The following is a 19168-nucleotide window of genomic DNA, read 5'->3' as shown; positions in this document are numbered from 1 at the left end:
CGATAGAATCTCGAATCTTACGAGTCGGAGAACGGAAACGTCTCTGAATGGTGTCGATCTAAACAGAAATCACGTTAACTTAGACTGCTGCACGACGAATACTAAAATAAGCTGGCCCATCTTTCAAACTGATTGAACTATTGTGACGTTCGTTCGAAAGACGCTGAAATTTCTATACTCGTTTTGCACGGTACACGACCATTTCCGTAAAAAAACGGCCAACGAAGAGTTATTTATTATCTATAAGATCGATCGTCGCGACTTGTCGTCATTTTAAGACGACCACGTGGTTACGATGATAATCCATGATACGATTTATAAACTGACTTATTTTTTTATACTTTCTCGTAATTGCAACATTGCGAGTTTTTTAAATTCATCGCACGATGGTCTACGTACAGTACATACAGTCAGTACCTTGCCCCGACAACGATACGAAAATATATAGAATATTAGGTATAAGTAGAAATTCCTCTAAATTATGCCGACAATGTTTACTGTCGAACGTAATAATATAAGGGAAAGGAACACACGATCGCGCCTAACTGCGTAGAACGAAAATGAAAGCACAAATTAAGGAAAATATAGAGTAACGAACGAAATGTACAAAGCATAATCCGCTATTAAATTTCTTTCAATTTCACTATGCTGTTTTCACGACTTAAAGAAACTGCTACGCTGTAAATGTGCGAGATAACTATCCTGTAAACAGTTTTTATAAGCGGTGCCAAACGGCAAAAAATATCAGTCGTTTAAATACATTTCGCTTTTCCATCGTTTTAGCGCCCATCAATTAAAGAACTGAACTTTTCTCTGTAAATTACGGCGCGTAGATGTTTTATTTCATGACCGCCTAGAAATCTAAACGGGTTGTTTCGCAAAAAAAAAAAAAAAAAAAAAAAAACGGAAGCTTTTAATTGCAACCGAACATGTTTGATACACAGCGGTGAAATACTCGTTAGACACTCGCCGTTCCACAAGACGATACACCAGATTTTGCTTATTAAAAATTTGCTTATTAAAAAAACGATCGTCTAACATACTACGTTATTGAAGGCAATTTGAATCGCTTCGATTCGAAATCGTAAAGCAACGTGACAAATTCGATATGGACATTTTTTTCATGAAATTCAAATGCTCGATGATTTATTATCATCGTAGAGATAACGTATTCAGACGAGTTTTACAATATTATCGACATTTTACTAAATTCGGTTCCGACGCGCGATAGTTATCTCGTTAAAGCAAATTACAAATTTCATTCCATTTATTCGTGTTTTATTGATATGTACGTATTTAACGTCGACTTGATCCCTAAGCGATCTAAGTGTTTTCATACATGTATGTAATTGTTACCCTACTTTACTTTATCCTAATTAATATATCGATTTATGTGTAATAAAACTATCTATCCGATTTAATAATTTTAGATGTAATAGCGGTCGTAATCGGAATTTCGATATTTATGTAATATTTTGTAAAATATTTTATACGATTCGCAAAATATTGCAATTTCAAATTTTAATACAATACATCAGGAAATATGTTTCATTAAACTGCAATAAAGTTTTGCATAAGTACTGAATAAATATTCCTTCGAATAAAATTTATTAATATATTCTTTATTTAATGCCGAATGAAAGATAACATGCGCGTCAGGTGTACGTAGACTTCTATTTCAATAACGTATCAAAATAATAAAACGATATAATTTCAATAGTAATTGATGTCGACGTCGATTCGTTAATTGACAGGATTATAATTTCTTTCAGGAGGGAAATACGAGCCTATACTATTGGACAACGCGTATAAAGTTCATATGAAATTAACGATAAGTTCCGTCAGTCCGTCCGATTTTGGATCGTACAAGTGTGTCTCTAGAAATGCATTAGGAGACACCGATGGCACCATCAAAGTTTATCGTGAGTATAATTAAGTATTTTTCCAACGTTCCTATAACACTACCTGTACACTGCCTGCATACTGAAACAAGATTTCACGGAACTTGCAACAAATCTTTATTTAAAAATGCGTATCGTCTCAACGGCGCTTTAATTTCCTTTCGACGACTATATTTTTTAAAACGACGAAAGGGTCACATTATTTTTACAAATAGAAGCGATCTTTAGAAGCGATCTTTCGAAGCGATTTTAAAAGAGAAGGCAGAAAATTATTTCAATCTTAAATCGTATATGAATGTCGATAAAATTTTCTGGATTTTGCAGGCGATTTTTTAGCCTATAGTAAGACGAGCGGGCGGCTCATCTCGTTAAAACAACCACGCTTAAGGAAACTCATCGAAAATTACTTCCTAGTTGAAGCCTTTTGTTAAACTCTTTAAATACCTCGTAACGATAGCTTTGTCGTGATATAAAATTTTATCAGAATAATCTCTCCGTGTTCTCAACACGTTTCTTCTAAAAAGCAGATTTCATTACTTCATCGTAATATCACGATAACAAATTTTATCTTTTTTTACTACAATTTTAAAGTTATCGTGCTTTTTATTAGAAATTACAGAATTATACCGTTGAAACTATTCTCCATCGATCCGACGGTCGTGAAACTTCATTTCCGATCATCCAGTACATATCGTTTAGTCAGTTGATATCGAAGAATATGATACGATCTTTTATATTTTATATCGTTATTTTATAATATTCGTATCCAATCGCGACAAATAGCTCTTTTTGTTTAAAGTCGTAGTTTTAGTCGTAGACCTTTAAATTCTACGGAAAGAGATAAAATCTTCCGAATTTATTTATACAACGACAAATAAAATTCTATTCTCTAAAGATCGAATCTTGTATGTTTTTATAAAATTCTCCGTTCTTGTTTATACTCGTTACGCCTTAAAATATTAGCATCCGAATATCTTAATGTACATATTCTAAATAACCAATTTATAGTCATATATGTATCTAGCGATAAGAGATTTCGTCTGATTTAATCACCGTATCTGGTTCTATATATATATTTTTTAGTATAAATAATTTAATAAAATAATTATAATGTATGTTTTCTATATGTTTTAGCAATAACATCTTCGAACTCTACTGGTAGTAATACAAAATACAAAGGTAATTTACCTAGTTTACATTTTATTTTTCTTCGCCACGAATATTATTCATTCGAGAATCATAGTTTGTAAGATAGTACGATAATAAGATCGAAGTAGTTTTTTACACAGATCCAGCGACGATTCTAAATGTATGCGATATACATTTAGAAATTACCCTTGCTGAAAATTTGCCACCAAATCGATTTAGAAAAATTTATCTCGGCGAAATTTTATTCAAAGTTTATATAACTTGATAAACGTGCCACTAAACGTTACGTTTATTAATTACTCGAACTATTTCCGAGCATTAGCCTCGCTATATTAATACACGTACACGTACAAACATGCCTTTAAATCAGGAACAAATTATCAGTAATCCAAATAGTTGGTTAGGGAATAGAATCAATTTGGAGTGGTGTTAATGCATTGGTTGGTTCAAACATAATCACGATACAATTTGAAACGCAAATGGGATTTCTTATCACCAATCTCTGGTAATATTAAAATTCCAATAAATTGTTACTTCGCGAACTCTTCCGACAAGCTCGGTAATTTTTTGCTCGAATACAGTGATTTTACCGTTCTCGCGTTACAATCGATTAAAATATATAATTGGTTCAAAATGTTGCTATAAACGATGTTTATTGGATAGAGAATGAAGTCAGCTATTTCGTTGAAATTTGCTTCGGACATGGAACTACCAGCCTTAAAAATGCGGAGGTTTTCGATTTCGTTATAATAGAAAAGACACGTACGTGTATCTTATATTTCGATATCCCTTTTGTCGCATGACTGTCCACGCACCATACATTTTCCAAACAATATTGCATTTTTATCACGGAAGGCAACACTCGGTGGATTAACGATTTCGAAATCTACTTGTTATTCCGTTCGGTATTTTGCTTTTTTTTTCCTTTTTCTTTCTTTTTGTTTTATTTTGTTCTTTTTTTCTTTTCTTTTTTCTCTTTTCTCTTTTCTTTTCTTTTCTTTTTTTTTTTTCTTTTTTTGTCAGTCTCAGGGAATCCAGATCGTCGGCGATGGTGCTTTATTTTTTATGCTCGACACGCAAGCCAGAAATCGCTCGCTATGTTATTGCTCGCTTTGTGTCGAGTAGTACTTTCCGAATGATGCAGCGTAACGTACTTGCGATGAAATAACGGGTCGCTGATTAATTAGATCGAGTGTCTGGTTTGTGCATGCCAATCCACTCAACGGATATTCTCTTGAATCGCAACCTCTACAAAAGCTAGACACGAGTCCCTTGCTTTCACCGACGTGGCCCCCATCAAAGCTTATTTCGCCCTGGGATAATCGCGTGTCAGTTTCGAAAATAAAATTGCCTTTCCTCTGATGAACCACAGGATAGCATCACCAGCGGTAATGTGGATCGAATCCACGTGGATTAGTTTTGTAAGGTAATAACTGGTCCGAAATTGTCCGAACTTTGTCGACCCAACTTTATTACGTTTACCATGCACAGCGCGCTAACATTTCGTTTTTTCACCAACTCCAATGAACCGAGTAACTCGGTTAAATGTCTTTTTTCTGTTTGTTTGTTTCTTCGCGTTTGACGTTGATCGAACGCTTGCAGAAGAACAAAGATATCAAAGGAATTTCAGCGTTCGTATTTGTCTCGCGTAATATCACAGTGACAACGCGGTATACACGGTGACAACTTCATTGGATAAAATATCAGTATACTTTTTGCGTAAATACATTTCTGTTACGAGTTTCTCGAATACTTTGAACTTTCCACGCGTTTTTGATGTTTTATGATTAACGCGATATACAGCGACGAACATACGACAGCATGTATAAATATTACCAACATCTTTTTCGTAACTCGCGTGAAACTACTTATATCACGGTTAATAATATGATTATGGTATGGAATAAAATATTCGCGAGAAGCAGTTGTAGCTACGTTTCGTTTCACGATGCGTAACTGTTAAACCATTTATCTAATTCGCATCGCTTACCGATTTAATTCTAAAATATGTTTCGATTACGTCGGATTCGTTTATCGTGGAAGCAAACAAACGAGGTTATTCGACCATAGTCAGATGCCGTTCGACGATTGTTTGTCAGTTAGCAGTCGTGTTACTAAGCTTTGTCGATTTCTGGTAAACAAATCGACACTTTTATATCCGTCCAACGTGTACTCTAGTGGCGTCACCTTCGATATCGATTTTGTTAACCGTTGGTATACCGTCCGATGTCAGTATCCTTCGTAGCTGTATAAAACCTACTAGTATCCTCTGTGTAAATTGAATTGGCCGTTTAAGGCTATCGAAGGATAAATCCCACGATATTGTTTGGTCACTCTATCGCTGTATCTCGACCCTATTGTTTGCTTTAAAGCCACGAAGCACAACTTTGCGGATATACGCCTATTTCGTTCCAAATGTACGGCGTTGTAACGCTTGAACCAAAATATAACGCCTCTTTCATATATTAGATCGATCGAAAAATTCTATTACCAGTCCTATTTTCCTTATTATATTTACATTTCTGTTACGAGATTTCCACAAATCGCAGTTAAGTCTATGTCTCTATCTCAACGATGAAAGTATCGTCGCTTCTTCGCAAATTTCATCGCTCAACTGTTTTATAGCAAAATCCGTCATCTTGTATTTGCAATCGTTGTATTTGAACCTGAAATCATTACGAGACTATGTGACGAAATTTTATATATAACATAAAAATGGCAGGAGACTTGGACGAACCTGGTATAGACCCACCTTAAAAATTATTTTACTTGCTGTTTACGCGTTAAGTCTCTCCGAAATACGAACGTCGGCAAAGTCGGGTTTTGCTGCGAAAAATTCCCCGAGATCTGTACGCGTAACTCTCGAAAGTCTCTCCAAGGACAGTTCAGGTTCAACGTGATCACGACGCTCGTTTTTCAAGTCGAGACGGAACCATTTCTGCGTGAAATCGTGAATGAATAGGAACCGCCGTGTCAGATTTACAAGCTCACCATCTCATTTGCTTTCGACAGGCAGCTGGTTGCGAAAAAGACGTACAAAAGTCGATAGAACCCGTTTCAGAGGAGCTAGACGTTTAGAAGAACGCCTCTATAAAAAGCCACGGTTGAATGCCATTTTGAACTTACACCTTGTTCATCAAACCCTTTTCCCTACGAGCAGAATGCCAGGCTTTTGCTAAACTTCCAGTTCGTTTTTCAATACACGCGCAAATTTCCGAAAATCCTACGAATATTCAACGTTCTCTCTTATATGAATTATAAATTCTTACGTGGTTTATAATAGCTTCTTCGTCCAAGTTTTATTATATTATATTATTATTATACCGTTTTTATATTTACATTTAAAATATATCCTGTGGATATTCGATGTTGAAAAAGTCACGATATAATCAATTTTCTCAATTTTCCCTCTAATAAATAATTCCAACGCTATTACTAGAATTCGCGCAGCGTTTAAAGTAAAATGCTATGTATTGCTCGAAATTCACGGGATAGAGAAAAAATTGGATTAATTTCGTACGATCGCGAAAGTTCAATCGTAAACGAAGAATAAAATAATCGATGGAAGAATTTCTTTCTTTCGCTTTTTTAACCTATCCGTAGTATACATATTTCTGTATATTTCGAACTGTAGCGTTCTTTTAGAAAAATCTAACAATAACTTTTTATACGTGTACCTTGCCTGAAGTTAACATATAGCACGTAGCTGTATTAAATAGCAATAAAACTTGCGAGATCGGTTTTAAATATCTCAAATATACCGTTTCAACTAATATCGAACATTTTGGTAAAAGGTGTTCGTTCATTTCTCGATAATAATAAAACTTGCGTCGAACGGATGAACTACACTTTTATGTAACTGAAATATTCGTAAATCGCGACCGTTTCGGTATTTCCAACGAATTATTGTCAATAGTGTCAATAGTCGTCAGCTTGAACAATGCGTATGAATAGTTGCCCGTTCTATCGCTAGTTTCTAAACAACATTGGACAACATTATTCTATCCGGAGCAACTAAATTCGGCCGTGTTTTTCAAACTACCTCTTGCAGAGAATATTTTTCTCAGCACATCGTAATACCGGAATATTCGAAAGAAATATAATTGTGCGCAAATACGACGAAGTATGACTGCGTAAAATTTTGATCGTACAAAGAAATACTATAGATAACGGTATTAAAAATTATACCCTACAAATCGGGATTGTATCGTATCATAGTATTTTAACAGTTCGTACAGAACGTGAGATTCTACTTTGTACAAATAAATCTCACGAAACTGACTTTTACGTTTGATTTTCGAATATTTCAAATATCGTTCTAATCAATATCGAAAACATCAAGAAAAATAATTCCGATTGAAAGATGTAAAAATAATCACTGTACGTATAACGGTAATAGCTCGTATTAAATATTTGAAATTAAAATATTTTGGAATTTTTATTTTGTATATAACGCGAACACAAAAATTTCCGACTCGTTAGAATAGTTCGCGCGTGCTTCAACTTTTCATCGTACGTTCCATCATAGTTGGAGTCGTATTTTATCGGTAAAAATTTTAAATACGGAGGAGTATGTACGAATGTTGTATTATTACTAGGCTGCGGATGTTCCCGCAAATACATAGTTTTACGAACGCGATCGATTAAAAAATAGTAAAATCCAAGCGCAGATTAGTTTTAGTCTCTAAATATTATAAAAAATCTTACCTTGGATACTTTATATAGTATTGTATATTATTGTTATTATATATTACTACGCATTCTATGCACTTTTGTACATTTAAATTTACACAAATTTATAATATTTCTTTCGTATATATTTATATCTCTATATATGTATACACACACACACACACACATATGCAACCCCACCTCAGCTATATCATCCGATATACCTTTATGTCTATTATCTTCTTTCCCTTTGAACCAGTTCCGTACGGAGCTTCTTTTCATTTATACCACATTTACATTTTCTCAGGGATTTTCTTTGAAAAATGAACAATGGAAGGATTTCTTCATTTTCATAATCTCGTAGCTGCTGGATGATTTATAATTCGGGTATGTTTAAATAACCTCTTGAGAACGCTATTTGATATAATTACACAGGGAGTAAAAGCTCATTGTTTTTCCTAGTTAATATTCAAGTTGTAATCCATCGTAAATCGATGTAAATTTATTACTAAATTATTAGATTTAGTCAACATTCTGTATTTGCCTGTAAATTGTGTACTATCTAAGCGTATATACACGTATATATTTATGTATATCGGTCGAAAAAGTGTAATGCTATCAATTATACGAATATTTTTTGGATATTTATACTTGATCGATCACTTGTTAAGATCGAAATTCTTTTATCAATATTCGGATGATTAATTTCATCCGACAGAAAACACGGGTAGAATAATTTTAGCGTCGACGTCTCTATTAATTTCTTCGATCGATTTGAATTTAATACTCAATAGGCATGCTTCTTAACAACAAGGGATACCATTCGCTTTTCCATTTCATGAATACTCTCTCTCTCTCTCTCTCTCTCTCTCTGTTCTATTGTAATGAAAAATCCAGGATTTATTATTGGCTCAGTGTCCAGCCGCATTTGCGTGTACACTCGAAGGCCGGAAATCGATATATGCAAAATATTTTGATGCTAACAGATTGAGAGGCGACGTTGCGTTCGATGGAAGATTTATAGAGCCGTTTCGAGCCATAGGTCAACTTTATTGAACTCTGTCCACTCTTCTCTGCGCGAGTACCTGCTTCGGGATTTAGAGCAAATATCGCAGTATTACCAACGAACAAAATCACGAGAATGAAATGTGACGCGCTGGTATTCAACTATTAAACGTTCGATGTCTAAGCCAAGCTTCGATTCCGCGATCGATGCTAGACCATCGTCGGTAAACATCTTCCGGAAAGGATTTTTTAGAAAAAAAAATCTATGAGAACGTCTATAGGCGTTAAGTACATTTTATTTCTTTGCTTTACAAAGATATATGTAGGCGGGAAAAAGTCAATCGTTGCATAACACGGACGTCGCCTATGTATTATACATTCGGCACTTGCAACTATTATGAATTCCTAAGCACCGGAACACTCGCCGATTTTTCTAGAAAACACGACGATCGATTTAGATAATTAGAAAAACGTAAAACATTTTAGATTTCAGAAAGATAGCGATCTAAAGACAATTCTATGTAATTAAGCCTGAAATCTGAATTCCGAACGTGAATCTATTTATAGGGATGTTTGGCATTAGACGCGATAGGAAAAACCAGTGATACGAATAACGAGACTAGATGAAACAGTGGATGAATATACACCGGTATCATTCGCGATACAGTTTCGTCAACATGCATATGTGAAAAGACTTGGCGATAAAAGTTGCTTTTCGCTTTGCTCGTATAAAACCCAAAAAATCGATGGAGCTGAAACGTGGCGGAGGCCAGTTTTTTTAAGATTATTTCCGCGCTATTCGTTCACCATCTTTATAAAGACGCGAAAAACGTACTCGCGCATAGATCAAGCCCTCGAAAAGGTTAATAGCGTTAGCTCTTGCCGCGAGACAATGAAATCTCCCAATTAGAATTCCCGCTGATGCCAGAAGCCATTGGAAGAGAATAGCGACTGACGATTGCTCGCTTTAAAACGTTGTATCGATGCCGATAGCTATCGCTTTGAGCGTTTATAAAGAGACAAATTACAAACAAAAACAGCACGTACGGTCCCTAGCACCGTTTGCAACTTCTATATTCGAGATCATCTGAAAATCATAATCGATACGTACATCCGATAGATAAAATGGATTAATATAAAAAATAAATTTTCTTTCCTTCTGCAAAATTATTCACGTTGCAGTTTAAACGTTCGCGATTTGTCTCGTTAGAGACGCAAGAGACGTTTAACTGCTTTTCGTTGGGATACTCTGTAGTGTTCGCTGATTTTTCGCGCAAAAGCATGGCCGATAATTTTGTTTAGCCTTTAGAACGGAGAAACGGTAAAATTTAACGCAAAACGTATCTTCTTTGGAAAACGCCAATGAACTTGTATATCGTTTATTCTTCGACCTTTTGTTCGACTTTGTTTTATTCGATTCGCGGATAAAAATATTAAAACGAACGAAAAGAAATATGAGCGGATCGAACAACGCGAAAGAGAATACACGCAAGCTTTAAAGGGGGGTGAGTGAGAATTTAGCGAGAATCTTTATCAAGGCACAAAGGAACGTGCCAATTATTTTTCGATCGTTGCGTCGATCTACGTTAGTTTATCCTGTCGTTTCGCAACGATCTCCTGTTCTTAACTTCTTCCCTCGTTACTCGAGAAAATACACAGCTCTAAGATGCATTTTTCACAGTGACAAACGAACTTAGATTTGAACTTCGACAAAACGTCCGATCGATTTTCCGGTTGCAACGAGAAGGCAACCACGGTTTTCCATTTTCCATTTTCATTCGTATTTAACGTCAACTCTGGTTCAAGCTGTTTACTTGAAAAAACCGGATAAAAATGCAACGATTCCTTTTTCTCTCTCACCTATTTGTTCTTCTTTGAGGAGAAACGGACGACAAGCTAGAGTATGGAACGCAGAATATCCTGAAACGTTGAAAAAGACAAAAAGATAATAAAACGATAAAGAAAGCAATTTATATTACGATCTGTAATACGTTAGAGATATAGCGTGTATTCCAATCCGAAGGGCAGATTTTTTTTTTTTTTTTAGAACGGTAATTGCCGCGCCGTGTTTATAGGATTGTTTAAATTCTCGTATCTCGACGATTCCATATGATTCCATATGATTTATCTGATAAACACGGATATTGTTACAGGGAAATTAAGGCACAATTCGAGAAACGATATTTTCGAAGGAAACCAAGACATGCTGAAAGAAAGAGGTAAATTGTCTCAGATACGTTCGTGTATTTCCTAAACGATTCGTCTCTATAACGATTATCGTTATTAATTACATACGTTTGATATTATACGATATATCGGATGAGATATACATGTACACGCGTATATAATCGTATCTCGCTCGAAATACTTGTTTCTCTTTTTACCTTGAGAGAAATGAGAAAAACGACGTTTCGTTCGGTTCTACAAATAAACGTTGTTCTTTTCGTTAATGTTAATGAATCTAATTAAGAAAATAACGTATCGTTACGTTGCTGGCAATTATATCGTTTTCAAAGACTCTCCTCCACGCGTTCTCTTGAATATTTTCGAATTTTCTCATTTTTGAAGCAAAGACGTTTTTCGATACATCATCTCGCGTTTCGCCTAGAAACTTGACCACTAGGCCACTGCGTGCGCATAACTAAATTTTGTTATTATCCTATTACTCGCTAAATCTACTCTTCCTTCTTCTCTTACTTTTTTTCCATTCTCTTCTCTGAATCGGAAATAAACGAAACACCTCGCGTTAAGCTATTTTCATCGAATCAATTTGTACACGTCGTCGTAAGAGTATCGTGATTTCCTTTTGCAGATCTAAAGTTACGAGGCCGCAAAGAAACCAGCGGAAACGAAGAGGATGATTACGAAGATTCCGCTGCGGCGTCGAACAAGGACTCTTTCAGCTTGATTTTCGCTTTGGTCACATTCACCATTTACCTCTACCATCATCCGCAGTTAAGAACGCTACATCCGGCTTGAAGAGCGGCCCCCACCGTGCCAGCACATTATCATCAAATCCTTCTTTCGATCGCGACCCATCGACAATTTGTAAATCCACTCAAAACTCCATCGCTCAGGGACTCCATACCGAGGATAAATTAAATCATGAAATCGCGCTGACCACCCGTCACACCTGTATTATAAGACGACACACTCTATTATGATTAGTATCGTTGTTATTGTGTAACGATATTAGCTGTCGTAAGTTATTCGTAAACCGTAATCGCGTAGATTAAGCGGATGGAAAAATTCTTTTATCGCGAAGAACGTCACGTAGCGAGCAATAAGTAAGGGAACGCGAGAAGATCCTGTGCTGGAATTGAATTTACAGGTGCGTTATGTAACGAGCCTGGATCATGCTCAACGGTACGCTATACTTCGAGATAGTAGCCAATGTGAAATTTCGTTCTTAGTTTTCGCGTAGTCAGTTGCGTTAACGTTTTACCACGAGATTAAGATCGTGGTAGCCGTTCTTCGCGATGTTTCGCGCATTAAATTAGAAAACATTGCTTAATTTGTCTTTATATTTCGCTAGTCAGAAATTAGTACTTTTAGTACTCTTTCTTATATTCTTCGCAGCGTAGACAGGCGCGGTAGAGATGATCGAACAAAGGAAAACGAAGATAATAATAAAGTAAGAGATATACAGAGTCACATAGATTTTCTCGCGAAGCGTGTCTAAAATGCTCACGGGGAAAGTTTTTGTCTAAAATTTCGAAACTATCTACTACGATCTCGAAAGAAGGAATTACAATGTATATCGCGCTTTACTTTAAGTTATATCTCTTGTGACAACGATATTGCAAACTATTTATTGCTGCGTAATAAAAAAAAGAACATCAAGTTCAGATAGATCAGACTTTTCGTTTCCATCGTTTCGGTTCTCGAGGAAGATCGATAACGTATAGAAATCTGGTATAATCGATTTTGCGAATACGTAATAACGAGCGCTCGACAACTAGCACCAACAACCTCCGTGGAAGCCTCCAGTGATTCGTATTTATACCAAGGACAATGTGTATCGAACGAAACGATTACCGATATGCATTCGTGTATATATACATATACATATACATATACGACCGCTTTATTTATATATATATATATATATAAATAAAGTATTATAATACGGCCCATGTATTTGTATAGGTAATCGTATATTCGTACGTATGTATATAATATAACTGTATGTAGTACGTTAGATATAGTATTATCCAAAGACTGAGAGCATCGTTTCGACGCTCTTGAACTGCATTAAATAATTAAATAACGAAAGATGGCCGAAACTGAATCACACCTCGCGTGGCCCGTAAAAATCACTGATCGATCGAAGATGGAATCTCTGTGCGAAACAGCGCGCAGGAAAAAAAACTGTACAGTCCCTTGATTGTAATTTCTCAAGCTATCCGTGAAAATCGTGTAAGAAAATGGCATTGTCCTCGCTAAATTATACTAGCGTTTTCCAAGATAATCTTTCTTCGCGAAGAAAAGAAATTTCTTTACAGTTAGAAAGGATTAACTAAAATTTGAAACGTTCGATGTCGGGTGAAAAAAAATTACGGAGGCACGTCCCACCTAAACTTTTCCCTTATTTTAACCTTTGAAATTATTATGAATAATTTCGCTCGGTTAAGAACTAATCCTTTCGCCGATTCTTTCGCAAACATTCCAATCGATTTCGAGTCGAATTTTAAAGGGTTACTCTGTTTTAGACGATGCCCGAATATTTACGTGGCCGGCCGTGAATACATTACGAAGCACACTTCGTATGAGAAGTTGTTCGCTATCGTTACACGAGAAGAGAGTGATTGGAAATCTATTTCGCAAATCGGATTTCTCGAAAAATTCTCAAAGAACATTCCAAATCGATATCACGTTTTAAACTGGTACGAATAATCGGCAGATGATAACTATGAGATTGAATAATAGCATTGGTAGCATCTACATATTGTTCGCTATTCGATGCAGATTCGAACAATTTCAAAGATATACGCTATATACGTATACGTAACTACGTCAAATTTTTGTAATAATGGGGACATTAAGCAGTCTCAAATAACAAAAAAAAAAAAAACGCCATTAACTTTACCATATAGTCTATAAATGTAATACAAGTGGAATGTAAATTGAAACTTATAGATTTAATTAAGCGATACACTAACATAGAGATTTTATTAAAATGTACGAAAGAGCGTGAAGCTTATAGGCTTTAGAATTAAAACACATTTAAATACAAAGATTATAGGTGTATGTACTTAGAATACGTCGAAATCGAACGCATATACCGGTATAATGATTACATTAGTACGTAAATAGAAAAGTTTGTTTATATTCACGCATCATGAAACGTCGATAGATATTTGAGAAAGTTTATCCGTTACGTAATATGACGGAATAATGTCGAAAAATATTTGTAAAATCAGGAAAATTTGTTCCCTATTTATGGAAATGTGCGACGTGTTTCGGAAATAAAAAGAATTATTTCTTTCGATGAAATACGAAACACGTTTAAAAAGTCCTTCGACAATACTGGACTTGAATTATTTACTATACGTTTGTCGTAGCTCAAGGACCAAAGGTTTATGGTAATTTTAAAACGAGTATTTCTTAATGCCAAATACGAGATTTCTTTTGTCTTTTACTTCAAACTCGAACATCTTGCATAAATAAATTACAAAGTGGAATTTTCGAACCGTGTACTGATCGGTTTTGTTGTATTTCGAACGTATAACGAAGGTACGAAGCTTATCGTTCGAAATAACTGTAAACCGAACGTACCGGCTAAAATTCGATCTGACGTGTTAAGAAAACTTTTTTGCCACCTGATTTATTCGTAACTTCAACGTTCAACGTATCGTTCAACGACCGGCAACTTACGTGAAAATTCGCTGTTACGTCGAAAAGCAATAGTTGTTATCTTTGTGTATCTGCAATTTTATTTGCGAATTAATGCGACAGTAGCACGGAAATTAATCAATTTTCCGAAATAAATAGCGTTTTAACGTTTTAACGACGCTAGCTGAAAGATATACGGTTGCTCGCGAAGGTATAAACGCGTTATAGGCATTGTACAAAACTTTTCGAAATTTCATTAGTACAGCAACGAGACATCGTTACCGTGACAACTACTGCCGTGTGGGTAAGACTCGTAAGAGCTACAAGACGTTTATCGCGAGCATACACTTAGCGAATAATTAAGTGGTAAACAGTAGAAGTAAATAAATCGTCTGAAACTGAAATGAAGCGAATGAAATTATGCTTGCGTTAATAAAATATCTTGTAATCTCTATCGTAATGTACATCTTGAAATTCGTTTCAAATTTGACCAATATACTCGTAGTCACGACGGTCGAGCCTCGTTACGTTGCTAATGAAATTTCCAAATATTTTCCTCCTACATCTTCACCTACGTGACACATAATACATCGATAAGCGTACAAATACTTTCGCGAGCCACTCTACGTACACGAGTTCCACGAGTAACACGAGTCGAGCCTGTTTAGAGATAGAAACACTTGAACTTTGGCAAGTAATCCTTTATCGTCGCTTACTCGTTGCATACTTTTAGACGATTGAAACAAAGGTTTATAGTTTTTCATAAAGATCTCGACATAATCTCGGTTCCACGTTTCACATATTACGTACATACGATTTTCACTGGTCGGAGCGACCACGCGTTTACGAATCGGATGATCGATCGTTTTGCGTTCGATACATCAGTTCGTAAACGTAAACGCGACGTACTCAGAAAGGCGGAGGGGAAGAAAAAGAAAGCTGATTATGGGATTTTAGTGATCGACGTAAGAAATAATATCACAAGGATCGCGAGACAGGACATAAAAGGATCGTTGGTAACGTCACGGACAATGTGGTATTCCGCTTTGAGATTCTCCGCACATGCATTCTACAGCGATCGTAAAAGAACCGAGGGGAAGAAGAAACGAATTTACGATCTTTTTATTATCCAACGACGCGAAACATATCCGAACACGCGAATGTTTCTTTAAAGCTATTACCGTTTATTCGATGATTCTCGAAGAATATATCATTTTCATCCTTACGAAGATATCGATCAATATCTTTATCGGTTGCGCGCTTAATATAATTATCGCTTAACAATTCTGCGTTGTGCGATAAAATTTCCTATCGAAATAATCAATGTGTCTTTAGTTTAGTCTTCTCGTTTATTCGCTCTAAGTTAATTTTCAAATGTAATTTTAAATCAGAATACAAGAATTTTCGACGATCGAATGAACGAGTAAATTTTACAAACAACAAATACGGTGTGAACCGTGCTAGACGACTAAACTAATTACACGACATTAACCAATTGTGAGAGTAAGAATTATTACAGAACGTTGGATAAAATATTTCATTAAATTCTAATTTATCGTACCACTTTTATTCGTAATTCATTTCTAATGTGAAATTCTGTTAACGAATATTTCTATCTCTTCTGTGTAAATATTCAAGACGTCCGACGGATATATATCTGTGAAAAATCACGATATTAAGCTTACTTAGACACGATTCGTTGTCCAATTGTATAGCATTTAACGTTCGAGTAGCAAATTTTAACGAAGAATGTCCACCAGAACATATCAAATGTCCGTGTTCTTGTTCAATTATAAGGAACCGTTGTTAGAAAAGTCAATTATCATCTGTCTTTCGTTACGTTTTAACTAGTAGGCATTCGTGCAGTTCCACCTTTCCGATAGTTTGCTTTGACAGTATAATAATGTAAATTATGTAAAAAGTTACTTGACGCCATACATATCTAGCAAATAATTGGCTATACGTTTAAAAATGTCGCGACTGATTCCACAATTTATTCCTCGTACCAATTGCAAAATACATCCTAGAAAAAATTGAATCGATCTGTCGCGACCATCAAAAAATGTCTATTTTATATCGCGCATATTTGAACGTGCATTAGTAGAACTAACAACGATCGACTAAATATACAAGACGTTTAAGCTGTAAACGTTCGTAATGCAAACTAAAAGGAATAAAATATGTTCGATCGTTATAGATACTAAAACCAATATTTTCGGTGTGAAAATCTAATTTTTTATTTGCCTGTGTACAATGCTTAAACAATACGGTTGAATTACGAAAGTAACCGAAAAATATACGTACGTTGAATAAGGAAAATCTACTTACATATTGATGAATTCATGATTCGCAAATGTGAACATTATATCCAAAGGAGAGGATGATGCTTGAAATAAAGTTTTACGCCTTACATAATCTTAATTGATATGATACAACAATATTATATCTCGTACGTTGATTTAATATTGCGTCAGAGTAAATTTTTAAGATACAAATATAAAATTACGTTCTACTCTATTCTCGGGAAAAATTAATTTTATGTACCATATTAATCGAACATTCTTTAGCACGTATTATATAGATTCTTCAAATCTGAAATCGTAACGCAAATTAGTTGTAATTAATTTTTCTGTTCCGTTTGAACAGACATACATAATGCGAACAATTGTGCGCAGAGTACCACATACTTTTGTATCATCCGCATTGTAGATACCATTACAATCAATGTTGAATGATCGATGTAATCGAGTAACGCGAAAGTCGAATATAACTGTGAGAGATGAAGCGAGTCGTGCGAATGCTTGTAAGTAGACCTCAAGTATAGTATACTATGTATGAAGAAATTAAGTTCGACGAGTATAGACGAAAAGAAATGTAATACGTTATACACGGTGTACAGATAGGCTGCATTTTCCTTGCTAACAATAGGTAGTGGCGTGACTATATATGCCTTCGTCGTATATAACGTTATTTATAAATATAGGTACACGAAGAATATAAGATTTGTGAGAAATAAACATGATTTTCAAACGTCCACGCGTTAAAGAAGAACGACGCTAAAACGCTGAAACCGTTCTTTCGTTTTATAAGGAATCTGCTTCGAAGGAATTTTATTTCAATTTCAAACGCAATAATCGTATGAATTCGAACGAACAGCCTTGGAATTACAGGACGGAACAAAATTAAACTGCCATCGGTAAACGATACGTTTCGTTATTGCTTTTGCAATATGGTTACGCCATACATCGTGCTTTCGGCACGCAATCTAGTCTTTTAAGCACCGTCGAGACCAGGAGATTGTCCACTGTCCGTGTACACATGAAAATACAAATTTATCACATATTATTGTCTCGAATTTATTTCATTTCCAATGATGTTTGAATATGGTTGTTATTGGAATTTCGTTTCTTTCCTACTTTTATACGTCTAGAAATTTCTTAGTTACGATGTATTTCGCTTAACGTTCGTCGATATTTCTAAAATATGTAATTACGTAAATATTGACAGTTTCGATGTTACCTATTGTCAATTTAAAAACAAAAAAATATACCAACAACCAACCCCTTCTCCTTCTTACGCTATGCCGGGATTAGGTTGAGAGATTTAAGGCTCCGGAGGGATTCGAACCCTCGATCTCCTGTTTACTAGACAGGCGCTTTAACCAACTAAGCCACGGCGCCGCTTATTTCCACGTCTCTTTAATATTTCAATCACTATGAATAACAACACTTAAAAAATATATTACAATTATCTAAAAGAAATATTTATAAATCTATCTAACGGGGTTTACGCTTAGAGGCCCTTCGTGTGTCGCGGCGCGTCGGAAAAAATGATAAACGGCAACTCTTTTGCACGAAATGATTTGAAAGATCGTTAAAAATGAAATTTACGTGTTTGAAATTTTGTTGAAAAGTTGAGCAGCATTGTTAAAAAAGAGACATACAGGTTTGAAAGGCGGATTTTTCTCACATAGAAAGATCTATAAAACGAGGCCTGTAGAGCTAAAATCGGAGCAACAAGCGACGGTGCGCTTCCTATTCTTTAAGAGTTTTACTCTATCATGCACGCTTTTGAACGAAGTAATCTCTTTAAAATTATCGTGGAAAAACGACTCCGCAGAATAGGTACGCTCTTTCTTCTAAGGAAAATGAAATAATTCCTCTAATTTTTATCGCAGCGAATTGGCATGAAGACCGTTATTTATATACGAATGTACGGAGAAACATTTTTAATCCATATCAATTATCAACCGAGATTAACATTTAGAGCTAAAACTTTCACAAAATACAGAGATAAAATTGGCCGATGCGACGGTATATCTGCATACATTTATATAAAATTCACTATAAAATTTTATAACAATGTGCGTGTCATACGCATATGCGCTTTTAATTTCATGTCAATCAGGAAAATCTCGCAAATGTGTCAATAAAATTTTTATCACCAAAAGGTTTGAAATAAAAAGGTTTCGTCGTTGCATTACAGATGTTTCAACGATACGAACACGAATGCAGCATTTTCGAGCCCGTAACTGTAATCGCTCCGATTACTACGCAAGTAATGTTTTTATCGCTAAATGTTTCAAATAAAAATTGGATGGTTTCGAG

At 35.3% G+C, this 19168-nt stretch overlaps 2 protein-coding genes and 1 non-coding gene across 4 annotated transcripts in view; 1 reads left to right on the top strand and 2 right to left on the bottom strand.

Moving 5' to 3' along the window:
* The window catches only part of LOC126921005 (lachesin-like), a 256734-nt gene extending 244955 nt beyond the window's left edge, over positions 1-11779 (top strand). The window contains exons 7-10 of one of the 2 annotated variants that reach the window (XM_050732125.1): positions 1773-1922; positions 3036-3080; positions 10880-10945; positions 11539-11779. In XM_050732125.1, coding sequence (XP_050588082.1) covers positions 1773-1922; positions 3036-3080; positions 10880-10945; positions 11539-11705 — 428 coding nt within the window. In that variant the 3' untranslated portion in view covers positions 11706-11779. The remainder of the gene's footprint in view (positions 1-1772; positions 1923-3035; positions 3081-10879; positions 10946-11538) is intronic. The other variant, XM_050732126.1, reaches the window with a different exon arrangement.
* The window catches only part of LOC126920983 (protein shuttle craft), a 219593-nt gene that overhangs the window by 99600 nt on the left and 100825 nt on the right, over positions 1-19168 (bottom strand). The window lies entirely within an intron of this gene.
* Positions 18168-18241, bottom strand: Trnat-agu (transfer RNA threonine (anticodon AGU)). The gene has a single exon. It is a non-coding gene; the product is annotated as a tRNA-Thr (tRNA).

This window comes from Bombus affinis, chromosome 10 (assembly GCF_024516045.1).
Source record: "Bombus affinis isolate iyBomAffi1 chromosome 10, iyBomAffi1.2, whole genome shotgun sequence".
NCBI classification, from domain to species: domain Eukaryota; kingdom Metazoa; phylum Arthropoda; class Insecta; order Hymenoptera; family Apidae; genus Bombus; species Bombus affinis.
The sequence above is the reverse complement of the archived record's forward strand: the minus strand, read 5'-3'. Positions and strand labels throughout refer to the sequence as shown.